Source organism: Peromyscus californicus, unplaced genomic scaffold (assembly GCF_007827085.1).
Source record: "Peromyscus californicus insignis strain IS unplaced genomic scaffold, ASM782708v3 Scaffold_8__1_contigs__length_139910024, whole genome shotgun sequence".
Classification (NCBI taxonomy): Eukaryota; Metazoa; Chordata; class Mammalia; order Rodentia; family Cricetidae; genus Peromyscus; species Peromyscus californicus.
The window spans coordinates 52,953,792-52,967,846 of record NW_026294606.1 but is presented as its reverse complement, the minus strand read 5'-3'; the positions used below and the strand labels follow the sequence as shown (position 1 = coordinate 52,967,846).

The following is a 14,055-nucleotide window of genomic DNA, read 5'->3' as shown; positions in this document are numbered from 1 at the left end:
TAATTGTTGTATGTCATTTTGCTGTTTGATTCTACTACAACTTAACCATTCCTCTAGATGTGGGAAGTTAGACATCTCCTACACTTTCAACTTCAAAAAATTATTCTACAGTGAACATCTTTACTAATCTCAGTTCTGTGATGTGTCCCTAATGGCATATTACTGAGTAGGTAGTGTTTCTTGGTTGTCGGTGGGTGTCCCTAAATTCTTTTTGCAGTGGAATTGTGCCAGTGTTCATTCCCACTGATCTGTGGGTGCATGTCCTTAGAAACACATTAGCATTTTGGTCTGTTTTACATGTTTGCCTGGCTAAGGTGGGAAGGATATCAGAAGAGTAATCCAAGGATTCCTGCTATTCTGTAGGGGAAATAGAGTCCCAGATTTGGAGCTGAACCATATGGTTCATTTAGAATCATTTCCTACCTTGATATGTCAATATGTGGTATTTTTATTTATAAGGACAAAGGACTTGTAGTAAGTGCTCTTTGTTAAGAAGTCCCAGGAGATTGTGACACAGAAGTCCAAGAACCACATTCACATGAAGAATCAAAGCCACATCTCGGCACCTGTGGCTTTTGATGGCTCCCTGGGTGTTGTCTAATCTAGCATGGGGCTGGATGCTCAGGACCCTGTGGGGCCCTCAGACTCTCAGCTCTATAAACAATCAGCATGACTGAGGCCCAGCAACTGTATTGACATACACAGGTGGCATGCAGGTGTTTAGGAAAGGCAGCTGCACCTCCATTTGATTGGTTCCTAGCTGTCTCCTCTATGGAGGTCTCAGGTGATGCGTTTCTCACTTCCAGATGTGAATTGGGAGGCAGAGTTTTGAGAAACTCTATTGAGCTTGATATAAAAGAGTATTGCCTCAACAAAGCCCTACCCCCTGCTCTTCAGTGCTAAGGGCATCACAAGCATCAGTCACCACTCCTTATGGTCCCAGCAGCATGTAAAGAAGGAAGGCACTCATCAATGCAAGAAAAGCCTTTGTAACCTCTGCTGTTGCCCCAAACCATACATAGGCAGGGCTACTCATCTATTTGATTTTGAGAGATAATGTGGGTGCTGAGGAGGTAGGCACTTATGGGTGACAACAGCATAGCTCATACAGACAACAGAGTGTGAGACCACACATAGGACACATCCCTTGCCTGTCCCTTCCTCACATCTTTTCAAGCCTGGCTTTTTGAGAACTGCCCAATGATGGAGGAGGCCTTTCCCCCATAGGCCACTAGTCCCCGCTGCTGCTTCTCCCCTGTGTCTTGCAGAAGTCATTACAGCACCTTCTCCAGACCCGGCTGAAGGTGCTGATGGCCAGGGAGCCATGATCCTGGATTCCCAGCCTTACAGAGTCATAATTAGCAACAGTTTTGATCATTAGTGGTGACCTGCCAGTGCCCTGGGTCATGACTAATTTGTTCTCACCTCCAGGTACCAGCAGTGCTGAAGTGAAGGAAAATCGAAACGTGAGCAACCTGGGGACTAGGCCCCTGCCCCCTGGAGACTGGGCCAGAGGCAGCACGCCCAGCATTAAAAGGAAAAGGCCACTGGAGGAAGGAAATGCAGGGCATTTCTGCAAACTCCAGCTGATCTGGAAGAAGCTCTCCTGGTCTATGACACCCAAGAATGCGCTGGTCCAGCTGCACGAGCTGAAGCCAGGTCTGCAGTACCGGATGGTGTCACAAACTGGCCCAGTACACGCCCCAGTCTTCGCGGTGGCTGTAGAAGTGAACGGGCTCACGTTTGAAGGCACAGGGCCCACTAAGAAGAAAGCCAAGATGCGGGCAGCAGAGATGGCCCTGAAGTCCTTCGTGCAGTTCCCCAATGCATTCCAGGCCCACCTGGCCATGGGCACTAGTACCAGTTCATGCACTGACTTCACCTCTGACCAGGCCGACTTCCCAGACACATTGTTCAAGGAGTTTGAACCATCCTCAAGAAATGAGGACTTCCCAGGCTGTGGTCCCGTCGACACTGAATTTCTGTCCTCTGCCTACCGGCGAGGACGGCTACTCTACCACACACTGGACCTCATGGGCCAGGCTCTGCCTGACAGGTCCAGGCTGGCCCCCGGGGCCCTGGGTGAGAGGAACCCTGTAGTGGTGCTGAATGAGTTACGCTCAGGTCTGCGGTATGTGTGCCTCTCGGAAACAGCCGAGAAGCCCCGAGTCAAGAGTTTTGTCATGGCTGTGTGCGTGGACGGGAGGACGTTCGAAGGCTCTGGACGCAGCAAGAAGCTGGCCAAGGGCCAGGCAGCACAAGCTGCCTTACAGGCCCTCTTCGACATCCGGCTGCCTGGCCACACACCCAGCAGAAGTAAAAACAACCTCTTGCCACAGGTGAGACTTCTCGGGTATCTGCCTGTCAGGTGGAAAGATGGATGTGAATTGGGATATTCTTGCTGTGATGGGGGAATGAGCCTGCCCCTCTCCCCCAGTGTCTATGAGCAGAGTATGGTGAAGCACTAGCCTTCCTGAAAAGGCCCCTTTCTTAAGCACACAGAGAGAAATTGCCGGGTTTTATGGATAGAAAATCATGAGAATATTAAGAAAGCAAAGAGATCATCAACACAGCAACTGAGCAGAAGTCATGAGAGAATTCATGAAGCTAGGCAACTTCCACAATGATGGAATCAACACTAGGGAGGAAAGACAGCTAGAGTCACAGGAAAGAAGAGGAGCCAGCAGAGGGCAGGGTCTTCTGTCCCCATCAAGGAGCCCAGGCTGCAGGAAAGTCAGGATTCATTTGTCAGACCTTCCAGTAGCTTAGAAAGTGAAGAACCAAGAAGAAAAATGTGTTGGTTGGTGGTCTGGGCTGAGTTTCTAGTCAGTTACTCTGGGGAAACCAAGATGGGAATTGTCTCATTGGGAGTGGCCAGGACCTCTGTAACTATGGTTTCCAACCAGGTGGGAATTTCCCCAAAAAGACACCAGCACAGACCAAGAGTTGCAGGAAGAAAAAACTTGCTGGAAGGCTGAGAAGTTAGAAATGAAAATTAGGGGACTGTGGATATGACTCAGTTGGTCTAATGCTTGCCCAGCATGGATGAAACTGTGGGTTCAATCCCCAGCACTGCATGAACCAGGAATGTTGTTGCATATCCATAAGCCCTGCACCAGGGAGGTAGAGGCAAGAGGACAAAGAGTTCAAGGCTATCTTCAGCTACATAGCAAGTTCAAGGTGAGCCTGGCATGCACGAGAGAGAGAGAGAGAGAGAGAGAGAGAGAGAGAGAGAGAGAGAGAGAGAGAGAGAGAGAGAGAGAGAGAAGAAAGGAAGAAAGAAAGGATCTTTCCCAGGTTTACCAACACATGGTGGGTCTGCTTTCATTTTTTTCTTTCTTGATGATACTGGGGTTCAAACCCAGAGCCACTTGCACATTAGACAAGGGGTCCCCCTGAGCTATACTCCCAACCCTGTGAGTCTGCTTTCTTAAAAGAGTTTACCTTCACTTGTTTAAGATGCCTTTGTAGCACTGCCTGAGTGTCAAGAATTACTCTCACACCACTTAAGACAACCTTATTCTGCCAAGTTCTATAATTGCTTATTTATGCAAATTATCTTTTCTCTTATCACTTTGAGACTTATTTGTAGATCTCACTAATGTGGCCGATACAGAAAATTATTTTTATTCATTCTGGGCATCAATCAAGGGAAGAAACACTTTACATAGTTAAAAGGCACTTAGCCCCGTGTGGGATTCATCATAAGTACTTAATAACTATGAGTTATTGCTGTGATCACCACCATCATGACATCACAGTGCCTGGAACAGAATCCCTTATTTTGCCTTAGGAGATAAAGAATACATAAAAGAATTCAGGATGTCATCAAAACCCCAGATACTGCTCAGGGATATGTGTGAAGCCACAAAGAGCATAAAGGGATTTTTACCTTAAATAACAACTGGATGGGACATTCATTCATTCATTCATTTATTCATTAACTCACTCCATATTTATTTGACTCTAAGTAGGCATGGGATAGATGCCACAGCAGATGTTTTTTGTGTCTGTGCATATGTGTGTGTTTGTAGCATATGCATGTATGTGTGTTTGGATGTATATATGTGTGTGTGCATGTGTATAGAGGCATATCAGAGATCAATGTGGTGTGTTTCCTCTATCACTTGCCACCTTTATTTATGTTTATTTTTAATTATGTGTACATGTAGGGGATATGCACATGACTGCAGTGGTCCCATTACCTGGCCCCATACCTGAAGTTACAGGTAATTGCGAGCCATCTGATGTGGGTTCTGGGAACTAAGAGGTCTCTGCAATAGCAGTATGCACTCTTAAACCGCTGAGCAATCTCTTAGCCCTCCACCTTATTTTTTGATACGGAGTCTCTCACTGACCCTGAAGCTCAGTAGTTTGGTGAGAATAGCTGGCCAATGTGCCCCAGTGTTCTGTCTGTCTCTAGCCCACTAAAGCTTGGATTACAGGCACGTGCTACCATTCCCTGTTTTTTATATGGATGCTGATGATCCAGCCTTGGGTCCTCATGCTTGTAGAACATGCACTTTATTGACTGAGCCATGTTCATAAGATGTACTGCTTTTCACAAATCTTGGGTGAGAGAAAAGATAAACTACATATGAGTCCCAGTTGAGGAATGGTGGTTTTTCCTGCTCTATCTACCCCCCCATTCATTTACTTTACCTCAAGCATTTATTGCACATGCAATAATCACTTTAAGGAGCGTGTGGGAGGGGTGGACCATAAACTTCATCAATCTTGCCTTTCAGCTTATGCTCAAATAAATGCATAACCCCAGTGAAAACAGTGAAAGAAGCAAGAACACTTTCTAGACCCACCCCTGTGCACTTACTAGCAAGAAACTCTATGCTCTTGCTTCCTCTCTTTTCTATGCCTTTGTCTTTTTATTTTCCTGACGTCTTCCCATTCTACCTTTCTGCTACCTGGAATCAAACTTGCAGAACAGCCAGGGACACACTCTCCTCCCTATTGCCTGGACTCAGGCTAGGCAGAAGAATGAGCCCCTTCTGAAACTGCCCATGACCTTTGGCATGAGCTTGATCAGCTCATCTCTCTTGCCTCCTTATTTTGAGAAGGCCCCACAGTTGATTGTGGGCATGCCCCTACTGCTGTTTCACTCTGCGGCAGCTTGATGCCACTTTGCAAAAAGGCTGGAGCTACCCGCAAGGCTCCCAGACAAGCCTGGGATTATCTATTTACTAGGACACCCACCCCATCTCTCTCTTCTGCTTCCTACTGTGTGAAATTGAAGGACGTCAGCGAGTTCTGGGTGTGATGCCTCCTTCTTTCATGTTGTCAACTCTGAGCTCTCACGATGGAGAAGCCAGGCAGCGCTACTACTTTGTAATAGTCATTTGACCCCAGAATGCAGCACATCCGTTAAAGCCATGGCTGCTAAATTATTTTTCTCTGACAGACTGCTAACCACTCCGACTGGATGATGAAGGGCATGGAGCGGCTCGAGGGTTGCCGGCCATTCATCACACCACAGCAGTACAGCCATGCCAGGGGCTCATTATCCTCTCGCCTCAGAACCCTTGAAAAGTGCACCCCATAGATGGGTGGGAGCCAAACATAACAATGGGAATCAGAACTGATGAAATGTAAAGCCTGTCCTAGATAGGGTCTGAGTTCAGGGGAGAATACAAGAAAATAAACAATTTTAAGGTTTACCGTAAGTGCTGGTCTGTCTTCCTAGTCAGCCTAAACCCCTTCCTTCTAGGAACCGTGTTATCTCAGAACCACTGTCAATACATCATGGGGCCTCTGTCTATAGATCACAGAAGTCCTAGCTATGCTCTGTGGAACCCTTGTCTACATGTCATGCAAACCTCTGTTTCTAGATCCTGAGTGTCTCACTAATAGATCATAGATACTCCATCTATATAGATCATAGAAACTCTATGCACAAATTATAAACCCCTGTCTACACATCATGGAATCCCCACCTATATATCAAAGCCTCTCATCTATAGATCATGAAACTTCAGGAAAACTATATCTGTGAATTGCAGAATTCCCTGCCTATAGATCGTAAGCCCCCATCTGTAGATCAGTGAACATTCTGTATACACATTCCAATAACCAATCAAAACATCATGGAACCTTTCCCTATATTTTGTGGACTACAACCTATTCATCATGGACCACCCATCTAACCATCATGGAAACTTCCCATAAATATTCTGTGCCCCTCATCTAAGAAGCATAGACTCATTCACTTATACTTCAAGAATTTCCCTCCTTGACTATATATACATCGTGAACACCACACCCTCATTCTTCTAGGATGTTCAAGTAAACATTTGGTCCAAAAGGCATATAACTCTGAGATTCAGGTCTCTAGAGATGTGTCCTTTTGTGATCTTTGTCTGATTGTTCTGCTAGCAGTGCCCTGGGTGCAGCAAACCAAACATCTTCACAAAACCATTGCTTGGGCTCAATGAACAGGGCACTTTCCACCTCCCCCGAGCAAGGACAATTCTTCCAGAGTTTGCTTTGAGAACCTTGTAGCAGTGCAATTTCTGGAACTTGGACACTGACACCAGTATTTAATGTTGTCTTCCCAAGTTCCCCATGTAAGACAAATTTGCAGGATAGCAAAGACACACATGTTATTCCATAGAAGGTAACTAAATGTAGTTTGTTCAATGTTTTAACCAAAAACTATCATTACCAGCAAGGCTTCAAGCCATCCTAGTGGGAATTCTCTTAGTTGTATGATAGGCTTTGAAACAAATACTTCCTGTGTGCTAGTGCTTAGGAATGTCAGAAAAGCGTGTTTAAGACATAGTGTTGAGGCTGGTGAGGTAGCTTGTTTAGTAAAGTAATTGTCATGCAAGCAAGAAGACCTGGGTCTATCTCCAGCACCCATTTAACAAGAACTGCATGTTGGTGTGCCCTTGTAATCCCAGAGCTCAAGACTTAGCAACAAACATATCCCTGGATTTGCTCGCCAGGCAGCCTAACTGAATCAGTGAGCTCCTGGCCAAAGAGAGACCCTGTCTCCAGAAACAAGAAGGAAGATATCCTGAAGAATGTCAACTGAAGTTGACCTCCAATTTCTACATGCATGCCACACACATGCACCTACACACACACACACACACACACACACACACACACACACACACACACACAAAACACAGCTGAGAATCTTAGTGGGTTCTGGAATGAAGACATAGTGTATACAGGATGTACAAGAGAATCCTAAAGAAGTACAGCCTCCTAAACTTGCCCCTGAGACCTTTGGAGTGTGTCCAAATACATGATGGTAGCTGCTGTGTTCAGAATCCAAACCATCAGCTTTAATAAACTACCTAAAGTAGAGGCACAGCAGGAACAGAGCAAGAGTCCATATCTCCATATCATGCCTGTAGTCTGGGTTTTGAAATGGTGGGTTCAATTGCATGATGCTCACTGCAGAGGTTCAAAATGCAGGAGTGGGTTTATCAGGGTCTAATTTTCATCATGTCATGTACCTGGGAGCTGAGTCTTAGCCAGAGTAACAAAAGTAAACATTTATTAATGTCTTTAAAGCGTAGATCAGACATAAATAGGTAGGGTTTACTATGCTGATAAAAAAGTGTGCAGTCCCGGGACTCCATAAAGACCAGTTGAAAATGGTGGTGCCCACTGAGAGATAGCCAGGAGGCTCTGTCCAAATCCTTCATGTTTTGTTTATCTACAGTTGGTACAAGACCCCTCTAGGCTAACATGGCTAATCGTAGGAACTAGAACAAGAGCATGAGAGTGGATAAATACTCATTACCTAGAAGTATCATCAAGAGAAATGATAACAGTCTCACCTCTGGCATGAAAAGATCTGAGTTCCAAAAACATGGATTTAGAAAGAATGCCTTATTTTTTTAGCAGTTCTGTTGAAAAAATAAAGTACATCCCAGCACAGGGAGCTAAAGAAAAGTTAGATTTTCCCTGTGCACACAGTAAATCTGAGAAGAGAATTAATTGGCTTGTTTGCAGTTTTCTCATTCACCCTTTCTCATTTCCTCGTGTTTTAAGATTTCTGTATCAAGTGGATTGTTGTTTATGGTGTTTTACAAGGGTTTAGTCAAAGCAACTAAAACATATGTTTCCTCAAAGTAAGAGAGGAAATGCCTTCTCAAGTGACTCCTACAGGTTGGTTGATTTGAACGAGCAAGCCTCTAAGGGGGCCCACTGGAGAAGACTGTGCCTGCGGCTTCAGGTGTGTAAAATTGGCAAGAGTCTGAAATAAGTATGCCCCAGAAGGAGCCCCTGACAATAAAGCCCAGGAACCAAATGTTAAAAATGCATGCCACATTTCTCCTCCTGCAATGACCTCCATGTGCAATGTATATAAATTGTGGAATAAATTAGTCATGTAGGAAACCAGCCCTTCTTACCCAATAATAACTCCTGATATTCCATAACTTACGTAATGAGAGAAAGAGGATGGCTTTGCTGAATCATGATTCTTCCTCGTCAGAAGTTAATTCCTGTTCTTAAAAGCTCTGATGTGAGTGGTGGCACACGCCTTTAATCCCAGCACTCCGGAGGCAGAGGCAGGTGGATCTCTGTGCGTTTGAGGCCAGTCTGGGCTACAGAGTGAGATCCAGGAAAGGCGCAAAACTACGCAGAGAAACCCTGTCTCAGAAAACAAACAAACAACAACAAAAAAACCTCTGATGTTTGGTTTGCTGGTACTTTAAGAACATTGGAGGAAGGCGAGACAGAGACATGCATGGCATTTTGGGCCAGGATCGATCATGATACTACCTTAAAAATGGGCTGTTTGTGGGCTGGTGAGATGGCTCAGCAGGTAAAGGCACTTTAAACCTCAGAACTTCTGTAAAGGTGAGGGAGAGAAGTGACTTCACAAAGTTGTCCTCCATGGCATGTGAACATGTACATACCCCATACACATTACACATACATCTGTACAATAATAAGTAATGTCCTTTTTTGAAAAATGATAGGATTTTCCTCTTAGTTTGGTTCACATTTATAAGATCTTCTGAAAATAAACACCCAAACTCTGACGCCTTTTGATTCCTTTTGGGAAGTTTATCTAAAGGTGTACTTCCTAGATTGTTGTTTATATGAAGGTATATCGTTTCCCACCAACCTCCCTGTGATAGTTCTGTTCTCTGAACAAGGTGAAATCAAGCTGGGCCTAACCACATAGTAACCAGGTCCTCTACATGCCTGTCCATCCCAGAAAGGTCACTTGTTTCTCTGCACTCATACTCCCCTAACCTATTAGCAACACAAAGCAGGAACTAGTCAGGTGGCTCTCTTCCTTCCAACACCTCTGCCTTCCAGATTCTGTGGCTGCACACATCCTCTTGTGGTTTATGCAGGAGGGTAAGGTGATCATTTACCAAGAGAAAACGCCCTCTCACACACCTAGCTGTCCCCCAGTTTGCCCTTTCTGCATGTTCTGTTTCCGCAGAAGCAGCAGCTACAGTGATAGTGAAAGGTCATTTCATGGCTATTACATGGGAGAAAAATAGCTTTGGAAAACACCTGTGGGCCTGTGAGAGGACTCCGGGGGTAAAGGCATTTGTTGTCAAGCTTGACGACCTGAGTTCAATCCCCAAGAGTCTTGTGGTGGAATGAGAGAACTGTCTCCTTCAACCTGTCCTCTGACCTCCACACAAACCATGTGGCAAGTGTGCATGGGTGCTTGCACACACACACACACACACACACACACACACACACACACACACCAAAATAAATAAATAACGTGCATACAACTTTTTAATAGAGCATGTCCTTAATTAGGCGTGGAAGACTTTGTAGATGCATGTTTGGCAGTCTATACAATGTATGTATCACATTTACTATCCATGTGTACAATATATATTATCAATGTATATATAGCATCCCTATATACTTATAGACTGTACATCTGTACAATGCGCACACAACATGCAATACACTGTGCATATAATACACTGTGCATTGACATGATAGCTTCTACCTTATTTTCTACTGAAACCTGAGTGATGAAATGAGTACAAAGATTTCACAAATAGGCATTGAAGCTTGATGCTTTTACTAAGTTTGGCAATTTAAACATTGTGGGTGTAACTATTCATCAGTTAAGCAGTGTCTACAAGCCAAGTTCTACCAATTGTCTCATTTCATGGCCATAACTAATGATGATCATGGTGGTGGTGACATAGCAGCTAATATTTATTAGGCACTTGATCTATAATGACTCTAATTCTGTATTTACATATATAATGGCACATCCACCCACAAATGGAATCTTAGCCCTAGACGTTAATTATGTTCCCATCTGACAGATGACTGTGCTGAGGCCCTCCTGAGGCAGGTAAGCCCTGGCCTAAAAATTGAAAGGAGGACAATTACAAAAAGGTCCAGCACTTGGCTTCTGTAGGGCTGTAGTAGTGACCTTGTCCTTAAGATACCTGTCACTCTCCCATCTCCCAGTGGCTTTCTGGCTTGTGAAGGAAATTGAGCACTCTTGGTTTAAAAGGAAGCTTTTAACTTAGGAAAAGCAAGCTTAAAGGAACTTGCTATTAGTTCTTCCAAAGAAGGAAAAGTTATTGTGATCTGACAAAGGAAAGGGCTGGTTTGAGTTTGGAAGACTGCAGAGCTTAACTATGTACAAGGAGAGATTGGCAGCTGGAGCGGGGCACACACATGGGTGTCATGTTCCAGCAGGTTGTTGATTTTGGAGTATGTAGAAACTCCTACTGGGGCAGGAGGAAGCCTGGAGAAGGTCAGCACTCTAAGCTGCCCTCATGGATGAATTCCCATTAAAAAGCTGTCCTCCTGGCTCTCCGGGCTTCTGCTGATGCCTCTGTGGAGCAGCAGGGTGCTGGAAGCTTACCAAGGGCTCCCATTTGAGAAGGCTGCTGCTTTTGTGGACTTAAAGCCTACAGCCACACTTATGTAGCTCCCTTCCTTTGGGATTCATTGTTATACTGAGAAGGAAACAGCAGAAAGAAATGGCAAGTGGTCGAATGCCAACATGTAAATGAGTCAGAGGAAGAAAAGATGACTACTCAGGAAAAAAGAAAGAGAGCCCCGCCCCCCCCCCCAAGCTAGAGGGAGAATGACAAAGAATACACCCAGGGAGGTGCCAGCATTGGCTTTGTCTTTCCATCCCAAAGGGCACCTGGAGGAGATCTCACTCCTTTAGGGTCTCTCTCCCTTTCCAGATTTGTTCTGTCTTCTCTCTGGCACCTGGGTGACTTACTTTCAGTAGTGGGCTTCTGTGAACCCCTGGCAGAGGCTAGGGAGATGGCTGGAAGAGAGGCCTCAGGATGGAGCAGAAACTGCACAGTCTGCTTGGCCTAGTGAGGTCACATGTTGACGACAAAGCTCAGGGAGCGCCTAGACAGATGTGGAATCTGGATACTCACTCTTGAGCTTCACTGTCCTTACCTTCTGCTCTTCCTCATCCTAGCTCTAGTTCCTGGACAACCAATGGCAGACAGGAGTTAGAATGTAAGCTTTGTTGTTGAGTTAGAGCAGAGAAGTTGGAGAAAAAAAGTAGAATTTTTCATGGAAACCCATAGGCCAGTGGGAGGGAAAAGGAAGAGAGACATAATTGGGTAGAATACCTCAGACTGTGTAATGCACAAGACGGCAAGCCCAATGTCAGCCCACCCACCAGGAGCTTCCCCTACAAACTCTGATGACTCCAGCAAGTGCCGCAGGTGTCCCAGAACCTGGCCATCACCTTGGGTGGTCCAGGAAAGACAGCAATACCTTGACTACTCAAAGGTGCTACAGAGAGGATGGTCCCCTGACAATTCATATACAGGAAATAGGATCCAGACCAGTCTAGACAGCATGGCTGTCTAGAAAACCTACCATCCATCCTGGACTAACTTTTGACTGAATCTTGCAAAAATTATATCAAAGATGGTTCAAGGGAGTTTATACACAGTGAGGAAAGGAAATATTCTCACCTCTAAAAAAGCAATTCACTAGCTACTCTCACCCCATCCCACCTCAATGAACTGTGTACCCCATACTCTGTAAACCCCTGTCAGGGCAGTGGTGCAACCATCCTGTGAGGTCTTAAGTTCACATGTTCTCAAGCCCCTATTTCTTCAGTTACCCCAAACCCATTCTATTGCATGCTCAGTGTCCCTGATAGATACACTAGGGATGTCCTAAGTGCTTTACATACAAATGATCTCAGGAGAATGATTTTGTACAAGTTACAGGTCAGCAATTGTTTGTGCAGTTCTTGCTGTATTCCAGGCCTGAATGAAGTGTCCAAAGAGTTGCCAAGGATCACACAGATAATAGGCACAAGGAACTTAGAAATAAAGTCCTAAGCCCTTGTCCTATGTGCTATTCAGCTCCCTCTGGGGAGATGATGCATGTCAGAGATGCTTATCCATGAGGGGTGGGGGGATATGCCACGGAGAGGAAAGAGTTAACTAGTCTTTTTTAGCCTGACTGCATGAACACACTCACTAACTATAGAACCTCAGGACCTCTGTTTCCTGACCTGTGTGATGGGGTGATCGTGAGAGTTCCCACACCAGAATGGTCAGGAGACTCAAGTAGCTTAGTACTGGGATTAAAATGGCATTTGACACAGAGAATAGACACTGTAGAGATGTCTCTCATTTTTCATTCAGGGACAGCCACAGATATGCCCCACCAGTGGAGAGGAAAGGGGGCAAGTATTACAAGAAAATTTAGATGAGCCATTCTAACCCATTTTTAGGGTGGGAAAGAGAAGTGGGACTGAATGGGAGGTGGGGAGCAGGATTTGATGACATTTGACCATGCCTGAGCTTCAGTTACCTTGCCTGTAAAATAAAGGGCTGTTTAGCTATGATTACCTGCATAACCATATGCAGGAGCTTGTCGACATTCCAGCAGGGATGTAGGGAATGTTCCTGAGGCTCCACACCATGCTGAGGAACTACTGGCAGTATAGTTTGGGAGTAAGAACTCACTGTTCTTCAGTGGTGCAGCCATGAGTAAACTGCTGATGCTCCAGAAAATACCCACACATCCATGCTCATTTAAGCACCCCTAACTAAAATCAGTGGCTCTAAAAACAAACAAAACTATGTGAAAGTGGAAAAAGGAGCCTTTCTCTGAAGAAGAGACGGTCCAGTGAAAGTAGGAAAGGAAGAAGAGGGTATAATGAGGGGAGGAAGGTGATCAAAACACATTGCATACCTGTGTAAAATTGTCAACTAATAAATTAAAATATCTTTAAATAATAAGAAAGTAAAGACTGTGATTGAATGCTTACAGCTCTCACATTAAAAAAAAAAATCCAGTACAAGATGCCCATATGTCAACATGATATACAGTATGGGTACAATATGCCGGAAGCCGCTATTTGATAACATTTAAAGAGCGACACAGAGGCATCCTCAGGCTGACAGGCAATCTGCAGCACCTTGCCCCAAATCAGAGTTTGTATTTCTCACTCCAGTGGTGATTTTTATTAAGATACAGGTTCTAAACCAAGGAGAAAACTGAAGACACTGGACAGCCAGGAATGATGGAGATACAGTGGTTATCCTCACCAGACAGGGGTGGACCAAAGCCAGTGGACTTTGGGGGACCTGCTGCCCCCCATGTAGTGTTCAAAGGGAGGGGTAAGGACACACTAGAGGATCTTTTATCTCCAATAATCCCATCCTAACTTCAACTGAAAGATTATATGTCAGAAACTTAGCTCAATGTCAGGTCTGTTTAAATATGCTGCATCCCAAAGCTTTTCGTGCCTCACTGGGCCACTGCTCGGAGCTCCTTCAGAACACTGTAAAGCATGGAAACACAGTCATATTAAGTCCTAGGATACAATTCTTATAATCATTGCCTGTCACCATCTGTGATGCATTTTAAGTAATATACAGTGACAATTTCTGTTCCCATGGGCTGAGGATGGCAGATATCTATATGCACAGTTCCATGAAATCGTGAGAACTAGAGTGCTGTGAGACCCACTCGGGGAGGAAGATAAGAGCTCATTATTCCCAGATCCCAGTCCCATACTCCCTCACCATCACAAACTTGTCATGTGTCTGTACATCTTGGAGCCTAATGATGCCT

The 14,055-nt window shown here is 44.8% G+C and overlaps 1 protein-coding gene across 4 annotated transcripts in view; it reads left to right on the top strand.

Annotated features, from left to right (window-relative positions):
- Adarb2 (adenosine deaminase RNA specific B2 (inactive)) overlaps nt 1-14,055 on the top strand; it is a 543,626-nt gene that overhangs the window by 363,333 nt on the left and 166,238 nt on the right. For all 4 annotated transcript variants that reach the window (XM_052729375.1, XM_052729373.1, XM_052729372.1 and 1 more), the window contains one exon: nt 1,432-2,339. In XM_052729375.1, coding sequence (XP_052585335.1) covers nt 1,432-2,339 — 908 coding nt within the window. The remainder of the gene's footprint in view (nt 1-1,431; nt 2,340-14,055) is intronic.